Source organism: Astatotilapia calliptera, chromosome 20, assembly GCF_900246225.1.
Source record: "Astatotilapia calliptera chromosome 20, fAstCal1.2, whole genome shotgun sequence".
NCBI lineage: Eukaryota > Metazoa > Chordata > Actinopteri > Cichliformes > Cichlidae > Astatotilapia > Astatotilapia calliptera.
This window is the reverse complement of record NC_039321.1, coordinates 23,518,673-23,535,202: the sequence shown is the minus strand read 5'-3', so window position 1 is coordinate 23,535,202 and position 16,530 is coordinate 23,518,673. Positions and strand designations below refer to the sequence as shown.

General features: G+C 40.0%; 1 protein-coding gene across 3 annotated transcripts in view; it reads right to left on the bottom strand.

Moving 5' to 3' along the window:
- sema3b (sema domain, immunoglobulin domain (Ig), short basic domain, secreted, (semaphorin) 3B) overlaps positions 1-16,530 on the bottom strand; it is a 90,847-nt gene that overhangs the window by 12,738 nt on the left and 61,579 nt on the right. For all 3 annotated transcript variants that reach the window (XM_026155271.1, XM_026155272.1, XM_026155270.1), the window contains exons 2-4: positions 9,335-9,853; positions 7,177-7,334; positions 5,461-5,523 (exon numbers count right to left, since the gene is read on the bottom strand). In XM_026155271.1, coding sequence (XP_026011056.1) covers positions 5,461-5,523; positions 7,177-7,334; positions 9,335-9,524 — 411 coding nt within the window. In that variant the 5' untranslated portion in view covers positions 9,525-9,853. The remainder of the gene's footprint in view (positions 1-5,460; positions 5,524-7,176; positions 7,335-9,334; positions 9,854-16,530) is intronic.

The following is a 16,530-nucleotide window of genomic DNA, read 5'->3' as shown; positions in this document are numbered from 1 at the left end:
ATTTTTGCCAGACTTATATCTTTTCAAACCATTTTAATCTTTGTTCTATGTCTTCTTATTTCCATTATCCTGGCTTCTTTCTAATAACAAGCGAGCATGTTATTGATTCATAGACACATCTGTTCATCTCAGAATCAGGTTACACTGAGATGGATCTCAAGAGAGTGCTGGAAAAAAAGGATTTACTGTATACTAAGATAATGGATGGTACATTTTTCTTCCTGTCTTCAAACACCACGCTTTGAGGTGATTAGCCCATAAAGAGATGATACTATATGTGGACTGCTGTGGATACTACAATTATTGCCATTATCATGAGAATCTCACACCACAGATTTATATTGAATATGAATTTTTATAAATGATTTTCTGTATTGTGATTACGAAAGTGTTCAAAACAACATGTCATCAGTACATTGTTTATTTCTTATATATTCACACACTGTAGCACACATTTAAGCTTTTATCTTTCCATTTTGCGCTTGTCTACTTCTCCCCAGACAGGTCACTGTAACATCTGTCTGTCGATTGTTGTGAGTATTGGTGGATCTAAAGGTTTGGAAAGACATGAATCTCACTGTCAACAGCAGACAGTCATAATGCAAACAGCTCAGAGCCTGGATCATTTGGACAATTAAAAGACAAATTAATCATTTTTGGAGTAAATATGCAGAATATCAGTTTCTGTGTAAGCGTTCATAGAAAGTGAATTGTTTGGCCTGCTGTTTTCCAGGTCTCCTGCACGGCAACAGTTTAGTCAGCCAATCGATTGGTTAAACACCTTTATGTGTGCGTGTATACACTACAACAAGTAAACTTGTGTATTCACACAACAACTCCATCTCTAATCCCCTGGTAGGTTTTAAAGGCTGAATGGCAAGCCTTTGTTCTAAACCACTGAAGGTTATAGATATGTGTGTGTGTGTCTCAGGGGGCAGAGAAAGGTGAGGCACTCAGCAGAGCAGGAGGCTGACAGAGAAAAGTCTTTGATGTGACAAAGGAGAGAGATCAGGAGGGTAGGGAAAAGATGCATGAGCGACCCTGAAAAGATACAAAAAGAATGAGGTGAAATGATGACAGCAATCACTTTTTCTCATTGTCTGATCAGTGTGTGTGTGTGTGTGCATACATACAGAAGGGTTTGGGTGTGTGTGTGTGTGGGGGGGGGGGTTAACGGGTTCCCTGGACAACCTTTGACATGCCACTGACTCATTAGTTGAAACAGTGAGCAAAATGAGGGCTGTGACCTTACAGCAGCTTGAGCTCTAAGTCTTGCCTTCACGTTTTATAATGCTGCATTGTTCTGCTGTAGATGTCTTTTTCTCTGTTTCTCTTTGTTCCTTCTGTTGATGATTAACCTGATCTACAGCATTAATGTAGTATTTTAGCCACTATCTGTGCTCTGTTTATGGTATTTGGCTCCATATCGATTGCTATCATATAAACTATGCTTCTTTGAGCATTTTATGTGAAGTGTAACGTGTTCTGGTTCAGTGGCTATTTTTGTGTTTGTCAGGTGCATAAAATTTAATCTACCAGGATGTCCTTGAACTAAATCAGATTTTTTCATTTGTCCTCGACATCTGAAACACTTCAAGTAAGGATTACTTAAATATATATACAGGGTAGTTTGCTTTTGAAATACAAATAAAATCCATAATACGATCAGAGAGATCAGGAAGAGTGTGGAAGTAGAAACATCACTGACTTTTCACTGAGACTGGAGTGTTGACTGTGAGACCATTTTTATGTTTTGCTTTCACTTGTTGTTTGGTTAGGCTGAGGCACCAAAGCTATTTGGCTAGCTCGTTCCACTGGCTAAGTTACCAGGGTGCCTAGATGCACTCCATCTAAGACATGACATGGTTTCTGGAGGTCACTTAACTTTAAAAAACAACTAGGCTGTTATAAAAGCTGCTGGAAGCTTGTATTTTCCATTTGGTTAAAACCAGAACAAACTGTTTGAATTTGTGTAAAAGCAAAGATTCCAAGAGATGCAGGAAGCTTTAATAAAGTTAATGGCAGAGAGGGTTTGACTTGATGGGAATGGTGATGTTCATTAGATACACAACATATCACAGTGTAATAACATAGGAATGCCTTTGATCATCTCTGTGAAACGGGACAATGCAGTATCAGGGGATACTGGCAGGCCACATTTCTCCTAAAAATGGACTGATTTCTGGAATCCAACTCTCTAAGTGATATACATAAGAGGGTGCCTTCTTTCCATTTGTTTCCAATTCTTTTCACCGTTGTTTGTGTGTGAATTCCTGCACAGTGATCGTCTACACAATGCTGGAAAAGAAAATGTTCTTTGGTGGTTTCAGACATACTTGGTGGTCACTGAGCTTCTTCTCTCAGTAGTTAAAGATTAACACAATTCAGTTTGTGTCTTCCAGAAAGACTAACATGAGTATTTGGAAGAGTTCTCCTTTTTAAATTAATTCTTCCCATTGAGCTATTGGACTTCATTCATAATCTAATTCATAATGTCCCAGAACTCATTGTGCAACATGCAGCTTCTTGGATACCTTTAAAAAAATCAATTTTGATTTACAATTGTGATTAATGCATCTTCCACAGAGCATTTTACATAAGAAATTGCTTTGAATGATATACTTATGAAATAAAGAAAAGGATTTTTATTATTAATTCCTACCCATTGATTTATTAATGGGTCTTGGAAGGCACTGAAAGTTACCAAGTGGGTACTGAAATGACAGCATAAACACACAATCTATCACTTCTGCGGTTCTGAATATGACTCTGGCCTTACAGTGACGCCTCAGAGTGCTGAGTCAGACCAAGTGTCTGGGTAAACTGTCAACTGTTTACTGCCCCGCTCTAATTCTGTTTATCTGCATGTGTCTGTGTTTGTCTTAGTGTCCTGGCACATGCAAGGTGGTTTTACTGTTTGAAGGACTGGAGGGTTGTAAATAACAATATTAGATGAGGACAGGGAATATGAAGAAAGGACCAAACATGGAAAATGAATGGAGGGAAGAGATCAAGTGGCAGGGAGAGCTTTTGACCTCTTCCTATAGAAAACACATTTCTCTGTAATTAGGGTCAATAGTGCGTGGTGGAGGTTTGGGTGAGTTTTCACACAGAAAAGGATAAAAGAGGATAAAAATAACATTTCAAAGGATAGAAATGTGAGTAAAAAAACTACTTTAATGCAAAATCTGTCATTTTCTTTGAACTTTTGTCTTATCACTTTCTTTCTCCCACAATAACTCATTATCTTCTTCATTACATTAATTCTCTTCATCACTCACAGTCTCCACAGTTACTCGCACTTTCGAACAGGACATATGCATACAGAAAACTGAACACACTCATGCACAGACAGACACACACACAGACTCCTGGTCAGGTGAAATTAGAGCCTGGATTTTTGTATGAATGGAGCCCGTTGTCTGTCTGCTACAGCTGTATAATCACACTGATGACGGGTTTGTTTTACACACACATAAAGACACATTCACAGACATTAGACACACACACTGGAAACTTACACATACAGGGATAAATGTACACACAGACACTGTCAAACACTTGAGTATAAATAGACACATTTATGGTATATCTGCATAAGCAGATGTGATTTTACTGTTTTAAACAGTTAAAGCCACGAAGTACCTACACACACACTGACCTGTACAGCTATCTAATTGTAATCTTGGGTGGTCTATAGGTTCTTGGTGGCCTCTACATGTTGGTCAGTGAAGCCAAGCCCCCCCTGCCCACACTACATCCACATGCAGAACATTACACAGAAAATCTTTTTTTGGCACTTAAATAATAAGTCAAGGGAACTTGATGATGGCGTATCTTTTGGTAAACTCTGCTGTGAGTTCTGCAGCAGGTCATGAGTTCAGTCATGGAGACTTTGTGCATGCAGTCATCTCAGAACGGAATCAGAATCAGATCAAATCATCCAAATAGAAACACTTTAACAATCAGGGTTTTGCTTCATTTCCTGTTAATCTGCATCTTTTTGCTACTGCTGCAGTTCATGTCCAAGATGCTCTTTATTAACCTCACTCAGTCCGTCCATCCTCATATAGATAATAAACATCCAATTCAACCTAATGTAACGAGCCACATTTTTACAAGCAACGGGTAAATATTTAGATTTCTGTGACCTCACTGCATTGCATCATATCGTCAAAGCGAAGGTATGTAACTGTTATTTTCTGCTGCACATATTCTTCCAGTGAGGAAGAACCCAGTGAGTTGCTCTCATAGTGAATATATCAAAGATCTTCAGCAAGAACTGTGTTTCCAACTGAGTTTCTCTGATTCACTAACCCAGTGCAATACAAAGTTTAATATTTAAGTGACATTTAAAAAATGAAATGTTTGCATTGATCCCAAACCTGTCTGGTTAGACAGTGTGTGTGTAAACACTGAGTGTGAGCTCTACATCAGACTGTGTGGATATCATTCAAATAGGGCTCAAAGAAACAAATTTGGAGGAAGTAATCTCACCACATGGCAGGTCCAAAAGTAGGAGTGCTGCACCTATTATTACATGTTATCTGTTTAAATGTGGTGTTTCTGTCTTGTGATGACTCCCATGACTCGAGTGGATTAAAAGGTAGCATTGTGTTAGGCTGGGTAGGAGTGGATGCTTACATTCTGCACTTGGAGCTCAGTAGCAATGCTTACTGAACTGTATGTAAAATGGGACATGGTTAAAGTGGATGTTATGATGCATTATGTCTCATAAAAACTCAGTTTAGCTAACAGGTTGTAGTTAAATATTCCTTGAGTAATAATAATAATAATAATAATAATAATAATGCAGTGTGTATTATTGCATAGGATGATGACAACACACTTCTAAAAACTTTCAGGTTCCACATCTGAACTGTATCAGCTGTAAACTTTTATAAATCAAAGCAGAGATCACAGACAAGATAAAACACAGGCGTAGCTGTGGGGTCGGGCCAATAAAGCCAATATCTGGTGTTCTTAAAAACTTTCTATCGTTCTATCTGAGGCTTCTGGATGGTGATAGCTGTGGTTGCAAAAGGACTTCCAGCCCCATTGAAGCCTATCTGGAAACAGCTCTCTGTCTTTACCTCTGTAAGCAATTTCCTGCCTCGTTTATGTTCCCGGTCACTTGTTTTGTGTTATACTGAATAAAAAATGAAGTCTACCTTGCAAATCTCAGTCCTTCTATGCTTCAGAATTATGGATTATCTTTGGTATGAAACTACAAGCTCATTGGTTAACTAGCTGTCAATCACAAGTCATTAGTGAATGAGCGCGTGGTTTCACAGTCAGACCTGCCCTTACTTTTTTCAACCAAGCTGGTGACAGCAAAAACATTTATTGGAAGGCTTGAAAACAGGGCTTAACCAGGTGATATCACAGTACCCACATCAATTTTTATTTCTCTGGTAAAAATGAAAACATGAAATCACAGGGCTAAGTGTAATCACTTACAGTGATGTCTTTGCCAGCCCAGTTACACTCCTCCCTCCAGTCAACAGGGGCAGGCCAATAGATCTGAAACAGGCAGACAAAGATCAGTCCATCTTGTAAATTTACTCTGGATTTTTAATTTGGCTAAATTAGATTATTTAGAGTGTACCAGAGATGCATTCCCTCATAATATAACACAGCCCAGAAGATCACTGGCTGCTCTCTGCCCAGCCTGGAGGTCACTGCAAACTCTCGGTACCTCAGCAGAGCTGGCAATATCATCAAGGACCACTCTCACCCCAGCAACCAACTGTTTGAACTATTACCGTCAGGCCGACGGTACAGGTCACATAAAACCAGGACAAACAGATTCAGGGATAGCTTCTTTCCCAGAGCTATCACTGTAGTAAATAAGCACAAAAACAATTGAACCTATTCCATACCGTCACTGTCATTATATTATGCTGCTATTCATACTGTCATTATATTAATGCTGCTATCCTGTATATATTGTACATACTATTGTTTCAGTACTTACGATTGTTTTTTTTGTACTTTTTATATTTTACATTTATATTTATTATTGAAACTTGCACCAAGGGAGTGGCACTCCAATTTCGTTGTACTCTGTACAATGACAATAAAGGCTATTCTATTCTATTCTATTCTATTCTATTCTATTCTATTCTAATATCAGGACTTAAACCATCAAGTGTAAGAACAGTTTGATCCATCTCTTTCTTTCTAACCTATTTTATCCTGCAGCCATTCAACAACATTGCAACCCCCCCCCCCCCCCAAAAAAAAAAAAAAAACAGGGAGAGCTACAGTGAATCTGCACACCCAGCTCATAAATCAAACTCCCTCATCTACCTAAAACCAACAGAGGTTTCATATCTGACAGATAGAAACTTGCAATTTACTCCAAGCAGCTGTGGACGGATGTGTTTTGTGGGTTTTTTGTGTGTAACTCTAGTGTCTATACATTTCAGTTCTTTTGCCAGTGTGTGTACTGTATACTCAAGTCTTTTTGCAGCTCTGATTATACTCCAAAGGCAAAGGCCTCACAAAGTGTACCTTTTTGATGTGAATCATAACCTCTTTTGCATAAATGTTTTTTTCTTATCTCCGTCCAGCTCTTTGATTTTCTACCTTCCTCTATGGCTACAACACTTCTCTTTTCCCCTCAGGTCAGACACTTAAGTAGACTCATATGTGCACGGATGTTATTTTCTAAAGGGTGTGTTTGTAAAAATGTTTCCACACTTCTGAATATTTCCTTCAGGAATGCAAGAATACAAACCACAGGTGACTAACTTTGTGAGTCAAAATAATAAATGATTCTTAGAAAGTAAACAATGTTGCAGTGGTTGTAAGAATGACTCACTTTCATCTTCTGCCAGTATAATCACCTAAGATAGTTAACAAAAGGTCACAAAATATTTTCATGGCAAATGTATTTGGAGTTGTTGAGATTTATCTCTTCTGGTAATGGTTTGTGTATTACCAGGGAAAATGCTGTGTTTATAAAACAGTTCCTTATTTTATGGATAACTTTTTAAAAAAGCCTTGTGCACATGAGAATCTAAAATTAAATCTACTCATAACCGTTAAAACACAGAGTTGAAAATGTTGAAATCTCAGCAGCAGTAACTTAGTTTTGATCAACAGACCGCTCACACTCCCACATGTTTTACAGCTGTACAAGTTTGGTTTTGGGGGTTGTTTCTGGCCAACCTTGTGTTCTTGTTTGGCGATGTTGTCCAACGACAGAGACAGCAGGAAGTTCTTGGCTCCCACAAACAGTCGACCCCTCTCTTCATCCAACAGCAGGGCACTAAAGCAGCAGGAACGCTCCAGCTCAAACCGTCGCACTCCGTGGAACTGCTGCAACTCTGAAAATGTAGATTTACAGGGTGGACCTCAGTCAAACACTGATATGAGTCGATGATTTCCACATAACTTAAAGATAAAGATATTAAGTATGGGAGAACCCGCCTATGCATTTGTGTTAGTGTGTAGGTGCCAATGTGTTTGCCTGTATTTATGGAGAAATGTTCTTATATGTATACAGAAAAGAGATAACTCGGATAACTTTGCAGGGGCTTTAGTTTTGGACCAGTCTTTTGTTCTTTACTTGTCTTTTTTGTTGTATAGCGAAGTAAACTTTTTTATTAATTATGTTCTTCAGAAAGTAAGTAAAGAATCATAAAATCTTTGCATTCAAAGCTGTCATCGGCGTCTTCAGATCCACATCAGTTAGTTGGCTACAGGGCTTCCACAAGTCACGCTGCTAAAAAAAAAAACCCTCAACATCTTATGTATTTCAGTATATTTCTGAGCTGTGTCCTAAGGCCAGTGACTTGTGAAACGAGCAGGATGAAATCCTCTGACAGTAATGACACTATATTAGTTTCAGTGGAAAAACTGAATGTCTTTACCATTTCCAAACTGGCAAGAAAAAGTTCTAGAGGAACAGTGCCCAGGAAAATTTAGCTTGTATTTGTAAATTTAAACTATAATAGTCACCCCAAGCTTAATGGAAAAAAAAAAAAGAATTAAAAACTGTTCTTGGCTTGAGGAAACTAAGAAATAAAGGGACTACATCCTCCCCTACGTGCTCAGCTCAAACTGGGAGCTTAAGAAAACAAGACCAAAGCCCTCCTCACTTCGACATTAAAATGTCTTTTATTAGTCTGCCATTGTTCTAATGTGAATTTATAACTTTAATTAAGTCTTTGACGCCACCCAATAGCCGCCAGCATGACATCAGGGACTTTTATTCAGCCCCACCATACTGTGGTGGCAATAACCCTGGGCTTGAGGGCATAGTGTGTTAAAAACATGCGTATGATACCTGCCTTCTGCTAAATGCAGTTACTTTTACTTTAAGATCCAAGTGTATTGGTGTTTAATATTTTACTGCTCCTTTCTTGAGCGCTGGTACAGAATATCTGTCAAGAAAATATTATTTGACAGCCCAAATCTACTTTAAGTAGCTGAGTTAAGTAATGGTTACTTCATCCTTTAAACAAGTAATAATGCTTTCTACTCAATAAAAAGCAGCAGTCAAAAATGCCATTTAATGCTACATTGCTAACTTAAAACAAAAAATGTAGTATTAATTAATATACTCTCAGATAGATCAGCTGTACAGCATGTCATTGTGAAACGCTTGTTTTTAATGTTTAACATATTATGTTTATGTTTGCTAAAATCCTAACAACAGCACCATTACCAAACACACAGAAAGGCATCAGCAATTTAGCTTCATTGCTAAAGTGGCTAAAATTGTTTATAGGACTCTACTTTTATGTCAAAGTAGTATTTTAATAACCGCCTACAGCCTAATTAGGAACCAAGAAACTCTCACTGTTGACACTCATTTGTCATTTGTGTTTCAAATAAAACTAGAATAGTCTTAAGTCTTCTCATAATAAATGCTTCAAGTTACCTTCAGCCCAAATTCAGGCGGGTACATGTCTCAGCTGTGCAAACGGTCTGCAGCCAGCTTCATGGCCTTGGCCAGTTCATTCAGGCTGTAATTACCAGCTTGGTTTATGTGGCTGTGTTGGGCATTGAGCTGCCTTCTTCTAACATACAATACCCAAGATGAAACACAAAACCGTGCTACTGCGTGTTTAAGTTGTGTGTGTGTGTGTGTGTCTATGGCTGTGAATCACAGCAGCCACAAATTACAGTTGGCTACTGTTCAGCTGCATATACTTTCAAAAGGATAAAGCTGAATATTACATGAAACAGAGAAAGTGGGGTGTGTGTGTGCGTGTGGTTTGTGTAGATACTTTTCTAACTATTACGGGCAGTGGAAGAGAGAAATTGCCTTTTTTTTTTTAGAAAGAACCAGAACTTTTATCCTCAAAGCTTTTGTTCTTACCTTTATATGATAACTTCATGCGCGGTGAAGTGGATGATGAAGAGGAGGAGGAAGAAGAAGAAGAAGAAGAAGCTGAAGAGGAGGTGCGGGTCACGGTGCTGGAGGACACATGGGCAGCGGCCAGCCCCAGCAGGAACAGAGAGCTGCAGGTGACCATCGTGGCCACCACCATCATCATCATAGTCATCATCTTGGCAAACGTAAAGCAAACTCCTTTCTTTCAAAAGCGGAGTCTGTCAATTTATTTATTTAAGTTTTAATGTATTAATAGAAGCTATAGTTGTGTCCTGGTTCTGATTCAGTCTTCAGAATCTGTGTGACAGAAGCAGGGACCGGCCTTTGAAGGATTTATTGGAAGGATCCTTGAAAAAGTGTTGGCTTCTATTTTTTTCTCTTCCAGTCTTCTTTTTAGAGTCTCAATAATCAGCGTAACGTCGTTCTCTTGGGACTCTGAAGGATGATCAAGCTGAACTCTCACATCAACGATGGGCCATAAACATTAAACATGGACACATAGACCTGAAAATAAAGACAGAGAAGTAACAAATTTAGAAATATGCACTGCTAGCACACGTGTGCTTATGCCAGGGATGCCCCCATGCACAAACACACACACACACACACACACACACACACACACACACACACACACACACACACACACACACACACACTGCTGTCTGAGGTATTTTTAGTCAGACTCAGATTGATGCTCCTGCCAGGCTATGCTAATGCCAGCCTCCATTATGGCAACACTATAATCTCTTCACATTACAGCAAGACTCAGGGACAGTATCCAAAGCGCGCGCGCACACACAAACACACACACACACATAATCTCTGACCTTGTGTGATGAATACTGTGTGTGCGAGATAGAGATATGCTTTGCGCACTGCCAAGCCAAGCGCAAACTCTCCATGTCTGTGGCACTGCCAGCTCACACACACATATACGCATCCAGCACTCACACACTCGCTTGCTTGCTCACACTCTTCCTCGCTCCCTCCACACTGGCAGACAGTGTCACTGAATGAGATCTCTTCATTGTGAGGGACTAATGAGCCGACAGTGATGAAGATGGATGAATGGATGAGCACATCAGTTCTTACAACAGTGTCACTTGTGAGCGAATCCAGCCTCACAAAATGAGCGACTGTTGGCTTCTGATATCAATATTGACTTACACAGTAATAGATAAATGAAATTACAAGTTATTTAGAGATTTACAGTGTTGCTTTTTCCCCAATCTAGTTTACACATGGCTTCTATAATGGTTTTTTTTCTCGGTCTCCTGATGTATTGGATTTGCGGAAATTAATGAGACAGACTTGCTATTGTTTCTGAAAATTCCCCAATAACATCTTACGGCACTGTCAATGCCAAAGCATGAGGGAGGTCAGTGGCTTGTAGTCCTACATCTATATGAATGTTGTGCTGCAAAAAAAAAAAGGGAAAAAAAGTGCGCAGTGAACACACACCTCTCTTTCAGTACTTTGGACTCTGCAGGCAGCAGGAACAATAAAGCCTTTCAGTAGAAACAGTCTCCTTTATTATATTGCACCTCACAGTTGGCACTCAGTAACAGGCAGACAGTTGGCTTTTCCCCTCTTTTCATTTTCAATCTTTACTTATTTTCCTCCTTCTAACAATTACCTCTATCACTTCCCTTCATCTGTCACCCTCTATAAAAACCCCTCTTGTGTCTTGGCAATAAAATCAGCTGTTCAATAATAATCTGCTCTTTACTGCAGACTAGATCTCCCTGTCTTGACTGGGGCAATATTAGACGTAAAATAACAGTGTCTTTCTTTGCTTGGGATACTTTAAATGAGGGGTAAGGCCAAAAAAGATTTGTGGATATATTTAAACTGCAGTCTATTGCTAGCCATATGTTTTCAACTAGAGCCAAATCAGCTGACTTTGTAATGCACTATAAAGGAATACAACATTTGTTTTCCACTAATAACTACAAAAGATGATCCAAGAGAGAAAAAGATATCAGTCAGAGCAACTAAGAAAAAGAAGAAGCAGTATTTCTCCCTGGAGTAATTTAGATTTGGCAGCATGGCGCTGTACACAGCCCTCCTCACCTTTCTACGACTACAGAAACAATAAGGTGGGAAGAATAGACTAGGCATCTGCAACAACAGACATGATACTGATTGTCAGACACATATGGGTTGATTTTGGATTGTAAAGTGGCTTGCAGATGCAGGCAGAAGTTTAATATCAGAATCTGAGATTTGTCAGCCATTAGTTGTAGTGGGATGCCACTGACCTCAGTGTACGTAGAGGTGTTGTGTCTACGTTCCGCGAGGATGACTGTGTGAACAGAGTGAGGCCTGTCATCACCAACATCATCTCAGCCATATTTAAAGCATGCCAAGCTTTCAAATACTCACTTTGCTCTAAGCTGGAACAACTTTCTTATTAGTTTCAAATTCCTGGTTATCACTGAAAACTAAAGAATCACTTTAAAGCACAATATACATAAGATGAGAAAACACACATACACTATACAGACATAGACCCGTCTGCGCTGTTGGCACAGAGTTTTATGAATAATGGAGCTATTGAAGCGTAGAGACAGGAGAGCTCTCATAAGCTCATGGCTCCCAGGCCACAACACAACAAGACACAGCTTAACAGGAACATAAACTCTCACATACCCTCCAGTATCTAAACACACGCACATTTGTGAATGGACAAAAGCATACATGCAAGGCTATATCCCAGCACAGCCTGCTATCTGCTACTTTAACTCGCTGTTTTCGAATTGAAGAGGTCTTGGGTGATTTCACAGATGTTCGCTGAGTGCAAAGTTTCCCAGCTAGCATTAAAGAAGTGATCACAAGAGCACTAAACTGTGCTGAGGTCTGTGAAACAGAAAGGCCGAAGCACAAGGCTGCATGTCTATGCACGCTCAAGTTTCTGCACTGAACTGCAAAGATGCTGCAGTATTTCAAGGGGAAGGACATCAGCACTCTCATCAGCTGCAGCTACGTGACACAAGAACAGAAGCGAGCACGCACACGCGCGCAATTCACGTCACACTCCCTGGAAGCGACAAGAGGAGCAGCGAAACCCTCACACTCCTGTTGGCTGCTATAAAAGGAACGACTGGTCCCATTGTTCCTCCGAGACACCCCGAGCTGTGTGTTGCAGTGTTTGTGTGCATCCTATAACTCTTCATGAGTTGAAGAGTCTATTATTGTTCCTCTTCATCACATCACATCACAGCCCTGTGAGCAGGCACACACACACAAACGTTTGTATGTATTCATAAACAAGGATGTAGGAGAATATATCCCCACCTAAAAAACTAGCCCTTCTCAGCACACACACACACACACATGCATGCACATGCAGAGGCAAACACAAAGTCCTTGCATGTTCCATAATGGATCTTAATAATAAAAAAAAGCCATTGGGGCCGCTGACACTTGCATTCAGTTCAGCTTCAATAGACATGGAGCAGCAGCATGCCAAGAGGGAATGGATTAAAAGTAAAGAGAAAGACAGAGAGAGAGAGAGATTCTGGGGGGGGGGGGGGGGGAGCAGGCTGTCCTGTCAAAACCAGAGTAAATTGAGATGGGCAGACAAAGCAGCCCGCCTCCAGGGTGAAACGGCTTTTTCAGAGTGGGGTTAGAGTGCAACTTTACTGTATTGTATGCAGTAATGAATAAATGGATATCTGCAGTTTAACCTGTAGACCACCACTGCCACAGGTCACAGTGGAGATCAAGAGCAAGCCGAGCCAGAGGGGGAAACAATGAGGGTCAGATATATGAAGAGACAGGTAGGTGAAAAGGAAGCAAAGACAAATAAAAACATTACAGAGGGAAGAATGAAGAGATGACAAAATGATGTAGAGACAGAAGGCAAGAAGTTGTTGAGAGGCCGGTTAAGAGAGGGGAATCACAACAGGAGCAGAGCAAGGAAAACGTGTGAAAAGAGTTGAAAGATGAATTGTGGATGAAGCAGTAAGGCAATGTGAATGAAAGGGAGAGGAAAGGAGAATTAGAAGTCTAAAAGGAGGGAGAACGGGGAGGGGAGAATTGAAAAGGCAGGGAAAGACAACAAAAGAGAGAACGTGGAAAGGAGTGAACAAAACAACAGGATATAGACATTTCTGCACTTCAACCCTGCAGCCAGCCTGCATGCATGCAGTCTTACAAAAAAGGAGAATGCAGCAGAGGTAGGGAGGGAGGAATGGAGAAGAAACAAGTGAGGCAGGAGGTGATGGAGAGAAAGGAGCCAATTGTTTCTCCCCTAGGGGAAAAAAAGAGTTCCCTGGCCTGTGAGCAATAAGTCTAAGCCTCCCTGCAAGTGAGAAATGAAAAGCGGGAGGGATGGATGGATGATGATGAAGAATAAGTGGAGAGGGTGAGGAGGGGAGGGAGAGCTTTACAGAGCAAAATAGCTGTAACAGCAGGTAACTGGTGGCTTTTGCACCAGTTAATTTGCTAAGGGGGCGACAGATGGGACGAGCGACGGGGTGAAAGAGAATACAGTAAGATTTTTTTTTAAAAGTTCGTATGTAATTCAAAGCTCTCACTTGAATTCTCTGTTTCTTACAAAGTGTGTTTTACATATGAATGAGGAATACGGCAGGAGAACAGCATAGGAGTTCCATGTATTTTTCCATAGTTCCATCTTATTTTATGATTTTTAGCTCCCCAACTCGGTCAGGTTTAAGAAAAGACTTGGCTCACTGTGAAAGAGATACTTGCTTATCATCACGGTGATGAGTCCCCCTCCCATCTATACTATCTAATTTGATTGGTTTTCTGTGGAGCACTGAATGCAGGAAAGCAGTCAGTGCTATGGAAAACATATGTTGGCACACAAAAGCCTTTATTAAAAGTCAGTCCAGAGAAAGATCTGCTTCTCTCCCATTATCACTGACAATGCAGCTCCTTTAATCTATGGCTATTTATAATTATGTGTACTGCTGAATTGTGAAATAGTGGAAGTAAATCAGAGGAAGGGAAGGAATGCAAGAGAGAAGACAGTAGAGGATGGACGCAAAGAGCGAGAAGAAGGTTAAGAAGAGGGCTGGTAAGGTGAACAGATAAGTCTTTTCCAAAGAAACCAAGATGTTTTTCCAGAAATACTATAAAGTCTATAGTTTTGAAATCATATGACCACATAAAAGAGTTAACTGCATTCTCATTGAAACATGTCATTTTGACATAATAAAACACATCTGAAAAGAATTGAAGCTGGAAGCACAAATGTTATGCCACCAGCTGTTTTCCTTCTGGTTATTTACTGCTGTTTTAATCAAATTCAGAAATTGTTTTGCAATAAATTTGACTCATGTATTGATGAAGTGATCATAATACGTGTCAGAACGCAAAGCACTAATAGTCTGTGTCACATTATTTTTCTCGGATTAAAAGGATAAATATTAACTAGTGACAGCTAAGTCACTAGTAAGGAAATGGTATTCAGGGTGTAAATGTGATGGTTAGAGTGAACCCATCCAGGGACCGAATGCATCTGTACAATATATAGTAGCATAGTATAGTGAGCATGTCAAATCGTGGACCTCCAATCTAAGTTACCACCTTGGCATTTAAAGAATACTTTTTAAAGCACAGTTGTGTTTTGATTCAGTTCTGACTGAAAAATTTTGGCTTGCCAGTTTTTGCCCCATTTCCAAGAATGAAAAGAAGCACGGAAGCAGAAAGTCTTAGATGTGTGAACGGGGCAGGTGATGCAGGGAGGCGTTGCTTAATGTAAATGCTGCAGACTTTAACAAACAAATTCTACAAGAGTCATGCAAAACTGTGACTTTAACCATGAATACAGCTGTGACAGCGCTTTGGTCTGAAGCATGACAGCGTTTTGCTTTTTCTGGGAAGGACAACGAGGTGCGCAGCGCTTCATTTCCCTTGATAACTATAAAAATAAACATTCATAAAGACAGACCACCTATAGTGAAAAAGCAGTAAGTTGAAATGATGGTTTTCTGCTATAATTATGATATAAATGGCCCATAAATGTAAAAAAATTACAATAAAAGTTGAGTTGAAAAACTTTTAAAGTACATAGGAAAAAAGGGCACAAGCCTGAGTCATATGAAGGCTACAAAAGAATTTAATAAGCATCTCAGAAGTTCATTCTTATTTGAAGTGTTTTAAGTCTTTGGGCAATGCTAGTCATAGAAGCAAAGTGAAGCTTCACACACACACACACTCAACAGAAACAAAGTAAGCCCTAGCTTTAAGCCAAAAGTGAGCACCGGTCTTTATGGGATTTAAGCTGAAACATATTGAGAAAGAAAAGCGAAACAGTCTGAAGCAGAGTCCTCGGGTCCCTTTAAAAGAGTGTAAGTGAATGAAGGAGCTGGAGATGCTGTGGCAGTCCGCTGGTCCTGAGCCATTTGGCCCAGCATCACAAATGGAAAACTTCCCAGTCTACAAACCCCATGGCTAGCATTTATTCAGTTTGACTATTCTTATTATTCAGAGTGTGAAGGGAAAAAATAAATATTGAAACTGGAGTCACTAAAACTTGCTAATTGGGTGTTTGCTGTCCTCACTAATTATGCTCATGCTCATACCGGTCTCATTTGTGAGGATGGATAACTTTTCAGTCTTTCACCAGTTTTGCCTGTATCGCCGGGATGGGAAGAGGTGATTGGAGTGATACTACTGAAGAAAGAAATCTGCTTAATTACTGTGGGAAAATTGCCTTGCGGTCATGCAGCTTAAATCTCTCATCTCATGGAAGAAACTCTGAAATAAGAGATAATGAAGGAGTCACTAAGGCGAGGGCAGCCTGCTGGTCCCTGGTAGCTATCCATTTGGCTGTGTTAAGCCCTGAAGCAGCAGTAAGGCGAGACCTTACAGAGCAGCCTCTGGTCTCCTGACTGGATCTGCTCCAAACTGTTCCCAGAGGAAAGACAACTCAGTTGACTCTCTCAAATGAAACAACAGAGCAGATTTCAAGTAAACACTCTGAGAGAAATCCCACATGTCATCGGCATGACTTTTAGAAAGATATTTTAGTTTTGAAGTGGTGCGGGATAAGCAGTGCTGCACGTGGTGGTCATGTCACAGGCACAGCAGGCTCAGGGAACCGGGAACTTAACGGCACAGCAGGAGTCATGATTTCATTATTACTTCATCTACAAGTTAAGTCCGTTTGTGGTTGGAAGTGTCTTTCACTAAACTGAACTAATTTT